Below are 19,277 nucleotides of genomic sequence, written 5' to 3' on the forward strand. Positions count from 1 at the left end.
ATTTTGTTAAAATCACAGTTTTATTTGCTGCATATATATGGCAGTAATCTGAATGGTGAGCTCTGTATAACCCTGCCCACACTACTGATTGAAAGTTTGTGTGCACTGTGCATAGACAGAAAGCAGTCAGTCAGTGGTGGGGGCATTGCTTGACTACCTGGCAGCAGGTTTACTAGTCCCCTAGTGATGATCTCCTGCTGATACAACAGTGATTTATCAAAACTACAATAAGCAGCCCAGTAAATGACACATCCCTGAAATCAGGGTCTCTGTCTCTACATCGTGCTGCTCTCAGATTAGGTAGCACAAATCTTGTAGCAGATTCCCTTTAAGGTATTTACATCTTTCCAAAAACACACAGCCTGGTTATCTGTTTGTGCTCCTATTATTTTACTGTCGGTGTCCATATTTACATACTCAGCGTTATGGTAACTGAAGTCTCTGTTAGGACACGTGTGTGATCACGTCTTTTCCCTATAATGAATTAAATAACTAACAATGCTTTTTCTTTATGAAGAAGGGGGTTTGATTATTTTCTCCTGAATTATGGTGGACTATCATTATACAGGTTATCTACACGATTAAGAATATACAGTATATAAGCACATTCTAAAACCAAGTTCACACATAGCAGATTCCGCACCGGAAATAGGCAGTACAAGCAAATGGAGTTTTCAAAATCCCATTCACACTTTGCAGAAAAAATCTGCAGGAAAGTGAAAGCGTGGTGCGGATTTAAATACTGACCAAATACTGATAGTGGGGCCGTGGCCTTAGTGAAAAAATGAGACAAATTTTTTTTTTTTTTTTTTTTCTTCTCTTTCTCGTCTGAGAAAAACTGATAAAACGCCAGCCAGCTTCAGCGCAATGCTTACAAGCTAGACATCAGCAGTGGTCTGTCTCCTAGGCAACGAACTGTAAGCAAAAGTGTTAATATCTCAAGAACGCCTGCAAATTTGAATAGGTAGTTGATTGCAAAAGTGCTTGTTTTTACAAATATTATCCATCTACGAAGATGGCAATAACCTTTAAAGAAAAATTGTGCCCTGAATATTTCAAGGTTCAATTTTTATTGAAAGGTTAAATAATTTTCAATTACAAAAATACAAAAAAAAAAAAAAAAAAAATAGAATAGAATAACCAGGACAAAATCAGCATCAATATATCATAGAATAAAAAGTTATAGGAAGAAAAAAGAAGGAGGGGAACATATTGGGCCATCAGTATTACAATTATAAAGTTACTAAAATCCAATGGAAACCATACATAGTGCAGCCTGGTGTAGACCAACACGGAGCATAATCAGTACAGAGAAGAAAAGGGATGGTCACATCAGTCTGATGTAAGACGCTAGGCATCGGATTCGTGAAATTCAATCCAGTCTCACCGAGTTTCACAGTATCTATCACTGTCAGTGGGGGATTGTGCCTGGAATATTTCTCTGATAATGCTCCATTTTTGTCACCTGAACTTTGAAAGCAATCACAGGCCTCGGTGGCCCAGTGACAGACCAATGTAGAGATGTCATGACTGGTGCTAATTCAGACCATCACAGCGGCATGTGTCGGATCTATGGGAGTAACAGCAGGAGATTGCCTCAATTTGATGATCAATTTCCAGGGTAAACTTTTTATTTGGGACGGACTAAGTGTCTGATGGATTTTACTGCTATGAATCACTTCTGTGAGAATGGGGGATGCCTCACAAAGTACTGCATGGTATCCGTTCTTCTCAAACTGTAAGTGGCCATCACCAGTGTGGTGATTTTACAGTGACCCTCTGGTGAACAAACTCATTTTGATGATACATTAGTAATGTACAGTAAATATAGCTGTGTCTGTCTTCTGCCAGCATCCATCAATGATGGTCCCCGATTCTGTGTTTTGCAGAAGTCCTAACTGTTCTCTTCTGCGACACACAGAATCGGAAGGAGGAGCAGAACTGTAGGATGAGACGGCACCAGGAATGTTTCCTATACTTGTACAGCGTTTAGTCAGATTTTGCCTTTCAACTGGAGGGTCGCTTTAAGTGAGTCTTAGAAGGAATTTGACATTTTTTTGATACGGGCCAACCTCCCCCATCAAGAGGAATTGTAATATCCAATTCCTGGGATGTTGGTGTCATGGCTGGCTTAGCATTGTCCTCTTGCATGGTCTTATGAAGTATATTGTGAAGTACATGGTGGGGCTGTTCACTTAGGTTGTATTGTGCGCCTATTACCGAGTGACATTCTTTACAAATGTGACTGTTTATTTCACTTGTATTTACAGGTCACTGGTTCTGGTGGAAAGTCCAGTGCTCTCCCTGTGCTGGGGAGAGAGATTCTGAGAGATGGAGGACGAGCAAGCTCGTTACAGCCGTAGACTGGTATGTAGCACCCTCCTTCTCTTCTTGTGCAGTGATATGGTTTTGGCCACAAAGCAGGAAATGTGGTGAAGTAACTTTTACTTACGTGGTGGATGCATCAACCCTCCAGTGATCCTGTTGGTCTTTTAGCAGTCCTCCAATGATGACTTAGTGAGTGCTCATATGTGACTGCTGCAGTCTGTGCTTCCATCACCACAGAGGCTAGTAATTAGCATGTAGCTGAAATGGCTACAGTACAGCTACAAAAGACTGTCTGTATTTACCAGTCTAGTATAAATTATTTTATCACATCCTTTGATTTATGGATATTTGATAAATGTCTGAGAAGCATCTAAGGTTTGATATCTATGATTCGGCCTTTCAGAGACGCACTCTCCGTAGAAAGTATGAAGATGATGGCATTTCTGATGAGGAGATCGAGGGCAAGAGAACATTTGACTTGGAGGAAAAACTACGCAGCCCTAAGTATAACTCCAACTTCATCATCTACATGGAAGGCAAAGGTGAAAGCCAGAGCAGAATTAGTTCTTTACCTCATTACCCCCGCCCTTACCTTACTAATTAGCATCCATCTTCTGCTTCCAGACTTCAACATGCGATTCGTTCAGCAGGGTGGACTCAGGGACCCGCTGATCTTTAAAAGATCTGATGGGCTTGGCATCAGGTAAGTGGATTTTCTGTGGTCGTCATGTTTGCTAGATCTTTAGTAGGTATGTTTATAATGAGGATTGGGGTGTTTCCCGTGTCCTGTAAAGCTAACATTCTGTCTTTTTTTTCTAGAATGCCAGACCCCACCTTCAGTGTGAACGATGTCAAATTGTTTGTAGGTAAGTAAAGTTATATTATTTGATCTCTATTATTATTTAAGGAAATCCGTTGCATCAGCAGCTGGACACCTTCCTAGTGTAATTAACCTGCAGATCAACTCCATAGCTGCAGGTTAATAGTGTTATTTGATGTGACACATTCTCTTTAAATCCTTACTCTCTCACACTATACACCTATGCAAGCTTCGTCCCTTCTTTCTTAACAAAGGCAAGTCCTAGGGACAAATGGTCATTTCCTGCAGATGGCACCTGGGTCACCAGCGCTTCTGCGCTATGGAGAGTGCTATTTGCAAATCTGCACAATGATGAACATGGTTACCTTTCATGGACTGATATTATAGCTGCCAAAATATCCCTTTTGATTGGCAGGTTCCCTTTAAATCTATCACCAGGTTTGTCTCATTTGAGGGAAGTCCATCACCTTTCAGCATTCTGTAATGCTGTATATATGCCCTCAACCGGACCTGCAAGTAAAAGACCTTTCATTATACTCACCTATGGGGCGGTTGGGTCCGATGGGCGTCGCTGTGTTGGTCCAGTGCCTCCTCTCTTCTTCTTGTGAAATTTATCCTCCTGTGCTTCATGTGGATGACGCGTCCTACGTCATCCATGCAGTGTCCCCGGCATCGCGCTCCTGCGCAGGCGTACTTCTCTCTGCCCTGTCGAGGGTAGAGCAAAGCACTGCAGTGCGCAGGAAAAGGCCAAAGAGCCCCAGTGCATGCACATTGCAGTCTGGTTATGGCAGAGAAGTGCGCCTGCACAGGAGTGTGATGCCGGGGACACTGTGTGGATGACGTAGAAGGAGGACGGCATCATAAGAAGAGAGGAGCCATCAGACCCAACCGCCCCCAGGTGAGTATTATAAAAGGCCTTTTTCTTGTCTTGCAGGTCAGATCGGGGGCATATATACAGCATTATAGAAGGTTGTATATCAGGGCTGAAAGGTGGTGGCCTTACCTCATTACCAGGGACAAACCTGGTGACAGGTTACCTTTAAATCTGCCAATCAAAAGGGACATTTTGGCAGCTATAATATCGGTCCACGAAAGGTAACCATGTTCACCATTGTGCAGATTTGCAAATAGCCTTACCACATATGGGACAAACCTGGTGACCGGTTCCCGTTAAATAGTTATGCGATTATAAATTCCTTTACAACTAATGAGATTTTATGGTCAGATGTCTGAAAATGCTCCAAGGAGCTGTAACGTTAGTCTTATTTCTCAGACAGCTTTTCCAGGAACTAAGAAGGTAAAATACAGTATACAACTTGACAAAAAATAACCCAACCTCTCACTATTGTTTTTTTTTTCCACATAATAAAATACCGTACTCTTAAGTTTATGAAGTCGCCCCCTTTTTCTATAGTCAAACAATACAAAATTATTTTCCAACTTTTTTTTTCAATTGTAAAATCAGCCTTGCTATGCCATCTTTGGTGGTGAAGGAGAAATATCATTGTTTTGAGATGTTAATATCATAGTGAACATAATATTCGAAGGTGTCATTTCACTCATTTTAGAGCGATTGCCCTGCTAGATCTTATGCTAAGCTACAGCAGTAGATCTAAAATACTGAGATTTACCTCAAATTCCACAATTTATTTTCCACGTTTTCATATAATCACTTCATAGCCCTTCTTTTTACAATATAATCTGTTACGTAGTTCACCCTCTGTCTGTAGGTCACTTTAACTTAAATATTCTGTGCCACGTGCAGGAGAATATATAGTTTATCTACTGGACATGTAATAACATGTTATTTTCCAGGGAGCAAGCGTATTGTGGATGTTATGGATGTTGGCACACAAAAAGGAATTGAAATGACCATGGCACAGTGGGCGAAGTACTATGAAACTCCTCAAGAAGAACGGGAGAAACTGTACAATGTGATAAGCCTGGAATTCAGCCATACCAAGCTGGAGTACTTGGTTCAAAGACCAGCCACGGTTAGCGGCATGTCTCAAATCTTACTGATTGTGATTTCTCTAGAGTTTTCATTATTTTTTTTTTTTTTATCATTGCATCTAAATGTGTGGTTGGCAAAAGTGCCTTTTTTAACCTGTTCCCTCTCAATAACATAATACTACGTGATAGTGGGGATGTACGTAGTGGGTTCAGAACATGAGCCAGCTCCACATAGAGTAGGTGCTGGTTGTGTTATGCTGCCAGAATATGATTTTAACAGTATCACTCAAAGCTAGGCCTGATCGCTGCTTTTAATCTTTGGCAGTGATATTTAGGTGGGGTTTTCGTACTGGGGCCCCTCTGCCCGTATTTTTTTCCCCTGCAAATATGTTTAGGTGTGTTGATGGGTTTCCATGTCACCTGGAGGCCTTCTCTAGGTCCCTGTTGCTGCCATCTAAGTATTCAGTGCTCAGTTACATAGGAACTATTGCCACTAAAGTATTGCAGTATAGTACATGTAAGTGATTACACTATGGGACTCAAACGTACAGGGACAAATACAAGAATTAAAAAAACTTTTTTTCCCCACTTTTATCTATAAAGAAATATTTTTGTTATTGCCACTTCTGAAAAAGTCATATTTATCAAAATATAGAATTATTTCACCTCCAAAATTGTCATTTTTCAGTTTACATCTGTCCCACAAAATGGTGTCGTTAGCAAACACAGCTAAGCACGAAATAAATGAGCCTCCACACAACTCTTTTGACAGATAAATAAAAAAGTTACAGGTCTCAGAGAATGGTGACACTTAAAGAGGACCTGTCAACTTGCTAAAAAAATTAAATACTTTGTAAGAATCCCTGAACTCCCTTTATTCTTCAGCTTTTTTTTGTTTTGCGCTGCATAGATTAATTGCTGAGATATTCAAATTTGTTGCTTTTGGAGTGCAATATCTGAAATCTCTGTTTGTAGTTCAACTGGGCGTTTCTATAAAGTATTCTCCGGTGGCATGTGCTTTCATGCCCTCCCTCCCAGACGCTGCCAATCATAGCTTCGCAGCTGATTTAGTAGTAGCTGCCGAGCTGTGACTTTCAGCGTCTGGGAGGGAGGGATGAAAGCACATGCCACCAGAGAATACTTTATAGAAACGCCCAGTTGAACTACAAACAGAGATTTCTGATGTCAGGAACAAGCTGTCAATCAGCATAACTGCCTGTGTCGGCAGAGTAGGAAGAGCTGCTCTGCTAAGTGCAGAATTGAAGCAGCAGACATCATCCCCATGCAGTTAGCAACTACCTGCCTGTTAATTTTTAGGCTCATAGTAAAAAAAAAAAGTCTTAGATAACCCCTTTAACAATATGATTCTCCAACGTAAGAGCTGCAGTTCTATCGTTTTGACTCTTCTTTAGCAGAGTTTACATGTACTTTTTTTTTTTTTTTTTTTTTTTTTTATAGTTTTGATAGGTGAGACTTTTATGGACATGAGGATATAAAATGTTTTTTCTCAATTTTCTTTTCAAATTTCTTTAGTTTGGAATTGGTGAAATCAGGTGATTTTTGAACCACTGTTAATGTTTTTTAACCACTTAGTGACCAGGCCAAATTTTTGAAATCTGACCAGTGTCACTCTATGTAGTAATAACTCTGAAATGCTTCAACATATCCCATTGATTTTGAGACTGTTTTTTCGTGACACATTATACTTTATGATTGTGGTAAATTTAGGTTGATATGTTTTGTGTCTATTTATAAAAGTATCAGAAATGTGCCAAATTTTTCAAAAATTTACATTTTCAAACTTTGAATGGCTATCCCTTTAATCCAGATTGTCACACCACAGAAAGCATTAATAAATAACATTTCTCTCCATGTCTGCTTTACATCAGCAACATTTGTAAAGTGTTGTTTTATTTTGCTAACATTTTAGAAAATTGAAAAATGTAGCAGCAGTTTTCTTTTTTTTTTTTAAAGGAAATTTACAAAACTTATTTTTTTAGGGACCTGTTCAGTTTTGAAATGACTTTGGGGTTCTATATATTGGAAATACCCAAAAGTAATACCATTTTAAAAACAGCACACCTGAACCTATTCAAAATGACTTTCAGGTAGTTTATTAACCCTTTATGTGCTTTTCAGGAATTTAATGTAAAGTGTCATGACAGGAATGAAAAAATTTATTTTTACCACCTAAATGTTTCTAACTTTTGAACAGGCCGCTATAGCTGGAAGACTTTAAGACCGTTATTTGGCTATGAACTGCCTTGGCAAACATCAGGGCTTTCAGCCATTTTTACATATACCAACTTTTTTTAAAGAGGTTGTCCTCTACTTTATCATTGATGACCTATCCTTAGACGTAGATGGACATTTATCATCTAGCTTAAGACTAGATATGTGATTTAGAGTTTGTTTTTGAAATAACACTCAATAATCTGCATGAAATATATACTTATTTTATCATTTCAATCATTCTTTCCCCTATTAGCAAAGCAGATGGTAATCCCGGGGTGTTCAGCCATGGTCCCCATGCTTTCTCGTATCTATGCATAGTTTTCCTTTTTCTGTAAATTCCTTTTTTGAGTCTTATTATTGTATTTATTCTATTTTGGAAATCTTAGACAGTGGGAGGAGAATTCTGTACCCAGTGAGGGGTTATATTTTTCTGGCTTGAAATAAAATTTGTGAAATACCAATTTAAATTGGGTAATTTTCCATTTCATACTCCAGTAACCCCAAACACACACATTCTAGAATCTATCTGCAGGTTTACATTATAAGCTTTATGTATTATAGCATTTATCCCATTTAAAATGCACCCAATGCTGAGCATTTCCACATCATATTCATTAAGTGGGAATTTTCTGCATTACATCTTGGACATCTATCATCTAATCATAATCCTATTTTATTTAGAAAACTGGGGGTCCTATACTTTCTATGTATAAGATAAATCTGTAATAGCCTTTGTGCTTCACACAGCGGCAGATGAGTAATTTCCAAGAATGTATTCCATTGGCCCTCAGTCACAGGGCCTAGGCCTTCTTCTCATTTATCTTTCATTTCCAAGAAAAATTTCCTCAAATATTCTAATGTTTAAGATTTATAGATGAGAGCTATTAACCCATTTCTGACATTGTGCGTAATAATACATCTCTGTGCCCTTGACTTTATGGACCAGGTACGTATTATTACGCACAGGCGATCATGCCCGCACACAGGCTTGCGGGCGCGATCGCCGCCTGGTGTCAGCTGATTCTGGCACTCAGTGACAGGAGCGGTGCTCGCACCGCTTCTGACACTTTAACCCCCTAAATGCTGCAGTCGGTGCGATAGCCGCATTTAGCGAGCGAGTAGAGGGACAGAAGCCCCTCTGTTCTTGGATTGGAGATCCCTCGCCGCCAGCATGGAAACCCGATCGTTGTCATGGTGACCCAATGTCGTCATGACTACATCTGAGTCACCAGACACCAGCGAGTCACTTTGATCATGCGCAGTGCATGATCAAAGTAACTTGCGTCTGCAACACTGACTGGTTATAATGTATAGCAGTGATCCTGCACTGCTATACATTATATTCAATCTGTTTTATTAAACATTAATTATTGATATACATTTTGCAAATCAAAAAATATATTGAATTCAATTTTGAAGAAACCTAACAATATAGAAAATGTCCACAGTTCAAATGAGATCACCTCAATATCAATTTCAATTCACATTGTAATACCTTGAACATCATATTGTTTATGTAATAATCACCAATAAGAAGTTCTTATGTTGAGGTAAGTTCTATATTATGTCTGAAGAAATCATATAAAGAGAAGAAGAAAAAAAAGAGAAAAGAGAAAAGACATAGGGACGAGGGATGGGGAGGGGGGTGGAAGGTCCTTCTGAATTTATCGTTGGATCAATTACATTCTGCAGAAAGGTCTTCCATTCTACAGAAATTCACCATTTCATTGTACCAATCCAATATGCTAGGTGGGTTTTTAAGTTTCCAAAACCACAGGATTACTGTCCGTGTCGCTGTTAAAAGAAAGACCTACTTTGATTTTGCTTGAGTACCTTTTGAAGAAGGGAGAATTGACAGGAGACCTATTTGGGGAGACCTTGTTACTCTGTTACCTTTGATACGTTGGTAATTATCGAATACCTTCTCCCAAAATGGTTTAATTCTAGAACACTCCCACCAGATATGAATCATGGAACCCACTTCACATTTACATCTCCATACATTTCTGAAACTGTAGGGAATATTGCATTTAGAAGGGAAGTGATACCATCGTGTAAGTATTTTATAGTTCTTCTCTTGTGCACTCCTAGCATTAGTGTGCTTATGTGAAGAGAAACCCTTTTGTCTATTCAAGAGGGGACAAACTAATCCCCAAGTCCCTCTCCCATGCTTGCTGATATGCCAGCTTCTCCGCTCCCTCCTCTCTACCCAATCCCTCATAGATCACAGAAATGGTGTGAGTCGGTCCATTTTCCTGAAGGAACACATTCTCAAAGAAGGTGTAGTTTGAGAGCCAATTTACATTAGGGTTATGTGCTACTAGAAAGGATCGCATTTGTAAGTATTCAAGCCATTTGATTTTTTACATTTGGAGACTTTATTTGGAAAGATACAAAAGAAGGTATCATACCATTTTCCAATGTTTGAAACAATCGGGTGTCCTCCACTACCCTCCGACCGAGGATGGACCCTGGTAGAAAGGAAGGGTTATAAAATATTGATGTGAGTCAACTAATAGTTTTATCTTTGAACACTTTTTTCCTCAGGGAATGCCGTGTTCTAAGTGTTTCCCTAGTTAATTTGCACTTGACCAAGGTCACGGAGTCTTCTTGGCACCATGGTAGATGTCGTAGAGGGACTTCTAAGCCTTCCTGTTCCACCCTTTGTTTAGTTTCTGCATAAAAGTGCCAATCTAGGATCCTCAGCAAGGCGGAGGCCTGAAAATAACTCTTGAAATTTGGAAGGCTTGCACCACCCATTGATTTTTGACGAGAGAGTGTCTGTATGTTTATGCGAGGTTTAATTTTACCCCAAATGAATTTAATCATAGCTGACCTTAGTTTACAAAAGAAACTATGAGGAGGAGAGATCGGGACTGTTAGAAAAATGTGCAAGAAACGCGGTAAAATGTCCATTTTGATGGCATTGTTTCTTCCAAACCAAGATAGCTTCAATTTACCATATTTCAGTAGATCTCCATATGTTTTTTTCATTAAAGCTTTTGATGGTTAAGCTCAAATAATTTATTAGGATCCAAGGGAATATGGACCCCTAAATATTTCAATGATTCTTTCTGCCATTTAAATAGAATTATAGTCATAACTTGTGAGACTTCAGTCTGTGGGAGAGAGATGTTCAAGGCCTCTGGATTTAGAGTAATTGACTTTAAAATTACTGACTGCTCCAAACTTATCAAATTCTTTTAGAATCATTGGAAATGTTATTTGTGGTTGGGATACATATAGAAGTAAATCATCTGCATACAGAGCTGCTTTATAAGACTTAGATCCCACTTTGTATCCGTGAATATTGGGATTATTTCTGAGAGCTTTGGCCAGATGCTCCATTACCACTACATATAGCAATGGAGATGGGAGGCACCCTTGTCCAGTTCCATTGTTAATTGCAAATGGAGCAGAAAGAGAATTATTTTCTCACTCTTGCTGTTTCAGTAGGTAGCAAGGGCCCAAACCTATCTGTCTTAAAGCTTCCTCCATGAACCCCCAGTGAACTCTATCGAAAGTCTTCTCTGTGTCTACAGATAGAAGACCTAGTGGAGTGGACCCAATTCTTGCTTTAGAAATAATGAGTAGTGTCTTAATGGTATTGTCCTTTGACAAAGCCTACTTGATCATTATTAACTAAAGAGGGGAGTAAAGGAGCTAACCTATCTGCCAAGTCTTTTGAAAATAATTTATCTATATTTAATAGAGAGATTGGTCTAAAATTTGCAATTATTGAGGGGTCTTTACCTGGCTTGGGGAGAACACTAATGTGTGCCTCTAGAGATTAAGGGGCAAATCCAATATTTCCATCAACTGCATTAAAGGTTTTAGCCATTATTGGAGAGAGTTGCTCTCTAAACGGTTTGTAAAATGCCGGGGTAAAGCCATCTGGGCCAGGACATTTACCTGACGGGGAGGCTCGTATCGCAAAATCAATTTCTTCTATGGATATCATCTCTTCCAGAGTTTCCAACATTGAGTCACTCAACATGGGCAGAGGCGTCTCCTGGATGTATTCTTTAATCTTATTGGAGCGATCTGAGGGAGACATGTCTGCAAATTGGTTCTTAATGTTGTTTAGATTCTCATAGTAAGACCTAAAAAGATCTACATTAAATGGCAAATGAGGTTTAACGAGGAGAAATGTAAGGTCATACATATGGGAAGGAAAAATGGAAGTCACCAGTACTCACTGAATGGGAAATCATTGGGGAATTCAGAGATGGAGAAGGACTTGGGCATCTTGATTGATAGCAAACTAAATTGGAGCGCCCAAAATCAGGCCGCTGCTGTAAGGGCAAACAGGGTAATGGGATGTATCAGAAGAGGTATAGCTGCAAAGGATGAGAACATTGTTCTTCCACTGTACAAAGCACTGGTCAGACCACACTTGGAATACTGTGCTCAGTTATGGGCCCCAATATATAGAAAGGATATAAATGAGCTTGAAAAGGTACAAAGGAGGGCAACAAAATTAATAAAGGGAATGGAGGGACTGCAATACCCAGAGAGGTTGGCAAAACTAGGACTATTCAGCCTGGAAAAGAGAAGGTTGAGGGGGGACATAATAAATGTGTACAAATATGTTAGGGGACAGTATAGAGATCTTGCCCGGGATTTGTTCAAAAGGAGGGATATTACGGTAACAAGAGGGCACTCACTAAGACTGGAAGAGAAAAGGTTTCAGCACCAGCATAGGAAGGGGTTCTTTACGGTAAGAGCAGTGAGAATATGGAATTCACTGAGTGAGGAGACGGTAATGTCGGATTCACTACACCAGTTCAAGCGGGGACTGGATGCATTTCTAGATACCAGGCAGATTTCAGCGTATACTTAAAAATAAAATAAAATAGTAGGTTGATACAGGGATTTATTCTGACTGCTGGTTTCAGAGTCAGGAGGGAATTTTTCCTCAGGTGAAGATTGGCTAAATCAATTGGGGTTTTTGCCCTCCTCTGGATCAACTTTAGCAATTACAGAACTAACAGGTCGAACTTGATGGACGCAAGTCTTTATTCGGCTTTACAAACTATGTTACTATGTCTGGGATTATGTTCATCCCTACCCTCCTTCCATCTGACATATGGGATAAATGTACCTGTCATACGTGGGTGGAGCAATTTGGCCAGTGGTCTCCCTCATTTATCTGAAAAGTCGTAGAAAAAGCGTTTTGATTTTTCTCTGGATTGCAAATATTTTTTATCTAAGATTCCTTTTAATTCGTTTCTTTTCTTTGCCAACTCAACAAGGGTGGAGGCATGGAGATTTTGTTTATGTAAAATTTCAAGGGAGTGAATTTGATTTTAATAAATCTTCAACTTTCCGAGCCCTCTCTTTCTTTAACCTTGAACCATGCTTTATCAGGATCCCGCTCATGCCACATTTCAAAGTCTCCCACTGTAAAGGGATTGAGGTTTGATCAGAAGCATGTGTTTGGATAAGAGTCGCCTTAACATCTTTGTTAAGGTTATCATTCAATCTCCAAGTTAAAGAGCGTTGGGATGAAAGAGATGGTGTCAGAAAAACCGGAGCTTGGTCAGATCACAAAATATCACCCGATTGTGGTCTCGGGTTGCCAGGACAAAGCGTGATGGCTTAAAAGAAAGGGGTCTATGCGACTATATGAATTATGTATATGCGAAAAATACGTGTAATCCTTACCCTGAGAGTTCATAACCTGCCAAACATCGGTCAGTTGGAGGGCCCTTTTGAAAGATCAAAGCTGTCTCACCGGGACTATTCCCCTACCCAAAGAGGTATCTACTTTTGGGTTCATGGTAAAATTGAAGTCTCCTCCTGCAATCACTGTACCTTCTAAGAAATTAGACAATGCAGTTAAGAACGCGCGGCATGGAATAATCTGACCGTTATTAGGCAGATACCAATTAGCAATTGTGTATATTGAATCTACAATTTTTATCTTGAGAAATACGTATCTGCCTTGTGTATCGTTAAGTGTGTCCATTAGGTAGAATGCTAATGATTTATGGATTGCGATGGAAACCCCTTTGGATTTTGCTTCAGGATTTGTACTATGAAACCAGTTATTTTAATATCTATCTTTTATCTTAGGAACCTGATCAGATTTAAAATGTGTCTCTTGTAACATGAGGAAATTAACCCTTTGTTTGTGCATGGAGTACAGAATCTGAAAACATTTCTGAGGAGCATTGAGGCCTCGAGCATTTAGAAAACAGAATTTGACTGTGTTCATTTTGAGGACCAGGGATTAGGTCTGAGGGAAGATTAGTGAAAGAGAGAAAGGGGGGAAAAAAAAAAGAAAAACTTGAGAGAGACAGGTTTTTCTATCTGAATAATGAAAACTCCTTCCTCTTGGAAAGAAAAAAAAATAGGAAAGGAGGGAAACAACACAAAAAGAGAGAAGAAGAAATCAGTTGGGAGCTTTCTCCAACCACAAAGAAAGTCCTCAAAGAGGAGGACTACTAGGGAAAAATAGAAAATTCCACACTCGTCCAGCGGAATGTAGATACCCTTAGTGGAAACACGCTTTCTATGGAGATTTTCATATTGCGACTTCCATTTCTCATGCCAAAATTGTGTCTTCCTTTTTTGAGGGCTAGGTGTGTCATTCCTTCCAAGGCCTCTCGGAAGGCCCGGCCACTCTGATGGAAGCACTTGGACTGATGGAATTCCCAGTCAATTAGTGAACGTTGACAAATCTCCCAGATTTCGGAAAACATGTAGAGTTCCAGATTGTCTCACTTGAAGTCTAAAAGGAAAGCCCCGGGAATAGAGGATTTTATATTGTCTCAGTATGTCGAGCAGGGGCTTCAGGGCACGTCTCTTCTGAAGTGTGCGCCAGAACAGGTCATGCTTAATCTGAATAACATGTTCATTAAAGATAGGTTCCAATGCGGGGCTTTAGAATGTTCTCCTTCACTTTATATCTATGTATCCGGCATATGACATCTCTAAGTCTGTTTATATCAGTAGACTTGGGTCCCAAGGATCTGTGAGCCCTGTCAAATTCTATGTCTGAGTCTTGTGGTAGATTTAGTATACTGTAGAATTTAAGATACAGCTTAAAGATTCCTCCAGCTTATTCTGTTCCACGGTCTCTGGTAGCCTCTAATTCTGATATTATTGTGTCTCCCTCTATTTTCTATATTGTCCACCAGATCAGACAGGTATTCCAATTGGTGTGTAATCTCTGAGAGATGGCTCTGTATGGCTTTTATCATTAGTCATCCTTTCAGATAGCTGCTGAAGTTCCCCTCTAATAGTAGCAGTCTCAGCCTAGAGATATAGTTCCCCATATCTTCTTTTGTGGGAATAGCGCATATTTGAGCCTTAAGATCCTCATATCCTCCCATACAGTCTGTGCCTGAATAGATACATTGCCTGCCAGGCCCTCTGAGTGAACGGGAATGCCACAGGACAAATCCCTCAGCCTGTGCAAGGAGCTGCTCACTGCTTGTGAATAAGAAGCATGAGATGCCTCCCTCTGCCCCTGGCCATCATCTTTAGAAGCCTGTATCATGTAAGTCCCGACAGTATTATTTATGCAACTCGCGGTCCCTGATGTAGATAATGCTGCTCCTCCATCTTCTTTCCAGTCAGAAAGCTTGCTAACTCCGATGTGTGGCCCGCAGAACTCCTCAAATATCGGGAAATACCCGTCACAGGCACCACCGAGGGACGTCTATTTGCTTGGTTGACTTTGGGACGCTTCTTTGCTGACATTTGGTGGTAAATAGTGTTTCTTAATTGGGTCTGCAGACATCACCCAAGCAGGGGCTGAACTGCTGCACGTCCTCACTCCTCCATAGCCAGGCCACGCCCCCTGCTATACATTATTACTCCGATCAGACTGCAGAAAGTGAAAGTCTCATAGTGGGGACTAAGTAAAAAGTAAAAAAAAAAAAAAAAAGTAAAAATATTTTTTAATAAATATATATATATTGCACCCATAAATAAATAGTACTATGAAAAAAAAAAAAAACAATAAAAGTACACATTTGGTATCACCGCATCCGTAAAGACTTGACCTATAAAACAGTCCCACTAGTTAACCCCTTTAGTGAACACGGTAAAAAAATAAAAAGAGAAGCAAAAAACGATGCTTTATTATACCGCCGAACAAGTGGAATAAAATGGGATCAAAAAGACTAATGTAAATAAAAATAGTACCGCTCAAAACTTCATCTTGTCCCGCAAAAAACAAGCCGCCATACAGGTCCATCAGCCGAAAAATAAAAAAGTTATAGCTCCCAGAATAAAGCGATGCAAAATTTTTTTTTTTTTCTATAAAACTGTTTTTGTGTAAAAGCGCCAAAACATGAAAAAACTATATAAATGTAGTATCACTGCAAACGTACTGACCCGAAGAATAAAGCTGCCTTATCAATTTTACCACATGCAACATGGCATCACTCCCCCCCTCCAAAAAAAAAAAAATCCTGAATTGTCGGTTTTTGTTTATTCTGCCTCCCAAAAATCGGAATAGACAGTGATCAAAAAATGTCACATGCCCGAAAATTGTACCACAAAAATGTCAATTTGTCCCACAAAAAAAACAAGCCTTACATGACTTTCGGCCGAAATATAGAAAAATTATAGCTCTCAAAATATGGTGATGCAAAAACTAATCTTTGCAAAAAAAAAAGCGTTTTTTTTTAGTGACACAGCTGCCAATCATAAAACCCTTTTTTAAATCTGGTATCCCTGTAGACCCAAAGAATTAAGTCGTCTAATCATTTGTACCGCACGAGGAACAGTGTAAAAAGTAAATAAAACCAATTCTTCACCTGCTGCTGATTTTGTTCATTCTGCCTCCCAAAGATCGCAGTCAGGTGCTGAGCCACATCCATTCTGCGCTGAGCGCTTACACCGGGGTTTCCGTGTAAATCTCTGAAATACGTGATTAAGAAGGAACCCCCGGCGGAAGATTCCCTGTAATGAGGCAATTGGAGGCACAGTCGACGCTGTCTGGCCTGTGATCCCACGGTGTCCGTCTTTCTATTAGGCGTGCATAAAAGTGCCGTCAGCCACAGTTTTGTGAACCTCTGAAAAAAAGGATACCGCTAATAGGCCAAATGGAGTCCAGAGTAACTCTGCTGCCTCATTATAGTGAATGGATCCCTCGGGATAGGGTTAGGGTTGGGGTTAAGATTTTTTCAAAAGTAAAGAAAAAAAAATGATGACGAAATGGCGATTAGTGTTGAGCGCAAGTGCTCGCTACTTGAGTTTTCATTGGGTGCTCGAGTATGCGCTGACTATCGCGGGTGCTCGAGTGGCATGCTCGAGTCCCCGCCCTTTGTTTCGCGGCTGTTATACAGCCAAAAAAAAAACATGCAGGGATTGCCTGTTATACATGACCAATTCCCGCATGTTTTTTTTTGGGTGTCTAACAACCGTGAAACATGCGGGGTGGGGACTCGAGCATGTCACTTGAGCACCTGCGATACTTGATGCATACCCGAGTACCGATGCAAACAAAAGTAGCGAGCACTTGCGCTCAAGACTAATGACAACTTATTCAATATGATGACCCAATGTTATCAAATTCTGTGTTGTACCTCTGGGTTCAAAATGTTCACTATACCCCTTGATAAAATCCTTGAGGGGTGTAGTTTACAAAATAGGGTTCTTTTATGGGGGGTTTCCACTGTTTAGGCACATCAGGGGCTCTCCAAACGCGACATGGCGTCAGCTCTCGATTCCAGACAATTTTGCGTTCAAAAAGTCACACAGTGCTCTTTCCCTTCTGAACCCTGCCGTGCGTCCAAACAGTGTTTTTTCCCCATCTATGGGGTATCTGCTTACTCAGGAGAAATTGCACAACAAATGAATGGTATGTTGCAATTTCTCCTTTTACCCTTATGAAAATGCAAAATTGGGAGCTGAAAAACTTTTTTGTGGGAAAAATTTTAAAATTTTATTTTTATGGCTCAATGTTATAAACTTCTTCTGTGAAGCACCTGGGGGTTCAAGGTGCTCACCACACACCTAGATAAGTTCCATGAGGGGTCTAGTTTCCAAAATGGTGTCACTTGTGGGGGGTTACCACTGTTTAGGCACATCAGGTGCTCCCCAAACGCGACTTGGCGTCCACTAATTAGTCAAGCAAATTTTACATTCAAAAAGTCAAATGGCGCTTCTTCCCTTCCGAGCCCTGCAGTGCGCCCAAACAGTAGTTTTCCCACACACAGTGGGTATCTGTGTGCTCAGGAGAAATTGCAAAACAAATTTTGGGGTCCATTTTTTCCTGTTACCCCTGCGAAAATAAAAAAAAAGTGGGTCTAAAGTAACATTTTTGTGAAAAAAAGTTGAATGTTCATTGTTTTCTTCCACATTTCAAAAATTCCAGTGAAGCACCTGAAGGGTTAATAAACTACTTTAAATTAATGTGGTTTTGAGCACCTTGAGGGGTGCAGTTTTACCATGGTGTCACTTTTGGGTATTTTCTGTCATAAAGACTCTTCAAAATCACTTCAAATGTGATGTGGTCCCTGGGAAAAAAAAAAAATAATAATAATGTTGTAAATTTTGTTGGAAAAATGAGAAATCGCTGGTCAACTTTTAACCCTTATAACTTACTAACAGAAATTTTGGTTCCAATATTGTGCTGATGTAAAGTAGAGATGTGGGAATTGTTATTTATGAACTATTTTGTGTGACATATCTCTCTGATTTAAGGGCATGCAAATTCAAAGCTTGAAAATTGCAAAATTTTCAGCATTTTCCGTTTTTTCCCCTCCCCTCACAAATAAACGCAAGTCATATCAAATAAATTTTACCACTAACCTGAAGTACAATATGTCACTAAAAAAAATTTCTCAGAATCAGTGGGATCTGTTGAAGAGTTACAGAGTTATTACCTCCTAAAGTGATACTGGTCAGAATTGTAAAAATTGGCCTGGTCATTAACGTGCAAACCACCCTCGGGGGTAAAGGGCTTAAACTTTTAGAACAGACAAACTCAAATACACAGAGGGGTCAAAATTAAAAACTTAAATTGCGGGCCAGCCTTAATATTTTTTAAAAAAATGTCAACAATTAAAGTGCACCTGTCAGCAGGATTGTGCTCAGTAAACTACATACAGGTCAGTGAAGGCACAGTGAGCTGTCATAAGAGCACACAGATGAATATGTAAGCAGAGCACCAGATAGAGCCCACTCCACAGGACCCCCAGAGCACGAGCATATCATTATCTCCAAACTGAAAGTAAAGATTACACAAGAACCACAGGACGGACTTCATCAACCTAGGCATCCTATTAATCAGTGTAATCTCGCTCACCTGACAATGTATGTAGATTACTGAGCACAATCCTGCTGACAGGTGCGCTTTAAAAAAGTTTGTTCTTGTCTAATATGGAAACAAACTTAAAAGGGTTGTCCCACCAACAAAGTACATTTTAATTAATAAATCTTAAGATACAGACCACATGAACAGAGCATTGGGTATTTCCTCGCGGGCAGGGGCGTACAAATCATGGCATCCCATCGCAGAAGCTCTAATTGGGCCCTGCCACCTCCAAAAAAAAACTTTAATATGCTTCTGTGACCCCATTGAATATCTCACAACTTTGCAGCCCTTACAAAGTAATTTTCCTCCTATTGAAGCCCCTAGATTGCCGTTTCTTTGCCCCCATGAAGTATGATGCCAACAAATGTGACCCCCAAACACAGTATAATTTCCCCACAGTGAATTCCCCCACAGTACACTACACACGAATCGTATGATCACCCTACTGTACCCTCCTCAAGTCCCCTGGCAAAGTATGATGCCCCAACTGTGATCCCCACACAGTCCTCCACACAGAATAATGGGCCCCACACAGTCCTCCACACAGAATAATCAGCCTCCCACATAGTCCTCCACACAGAATAATGGCCTCCCCGCGTAGTCCTCCGCTCAGAATATTGGGCTACCCGCGTAGTCCTCCGCTCAGAATATTGGGCTACCCGC

At 40.0% G+C, this 19,277-nt stretch overlaps 1 protein-coding gene across 3 annotated transcripts in view; it reads left to right on the forward strand.

The window, feature by feature from the left end:
* KDM2A (lysine demethylase 2A) overlaps nt 1–19,277 on the forward strand; it is a 188,078-nt gene that overhangs the window by 30,151 nt on the left and 138,650 nt on the right. For all 3 annotated transcript variants that reach the window (XM_073686145.1, XM_073686144.1, XM_073686146.1), the window contains exons 2-6: nt 2,271–2,367; nt 2,732–2,870; nt 2,953–3,031; nt 3,148–3,194; nt 4,964–5,142. In XM_073686145.1, coding sequence (XP_073542246.1) covers nt 2,332–2,367; nt 2,732–2,870; nt 2,953–3,031; nt 3,148–3,194; nt 4,964–5,142 — 480 coding nt within the window. In that variant the 5' untranslated portion in view covers nt 2,271–2,331. The remainder of the gene's footprint in view (nt 1–2,270; nt 2,368–2,731; nt 2,871–2,952; nt 3,032–3,147; nt 3,195–4,963; nt 5,143–19,277) is intronic.

The sequence above is a fragment of the Phyllobates terribilis genome, unplaced genomic scaffold (assembly GCF_046119375.1).
Source record: "Phyllobates terribilis strain yellow unplaced genomic scaffold, ASM4611937v1 Scaffold_5__5_contigs__length_657084704, whole genome shotgun sequence".
Taxonomy (NCBI): domain Eukaryota; kingdom Metazoa; phylum Chordata; class Amphibia; order Anura; family Dendrobatidae; genus Phyllobates; species Phyllobates terribilis.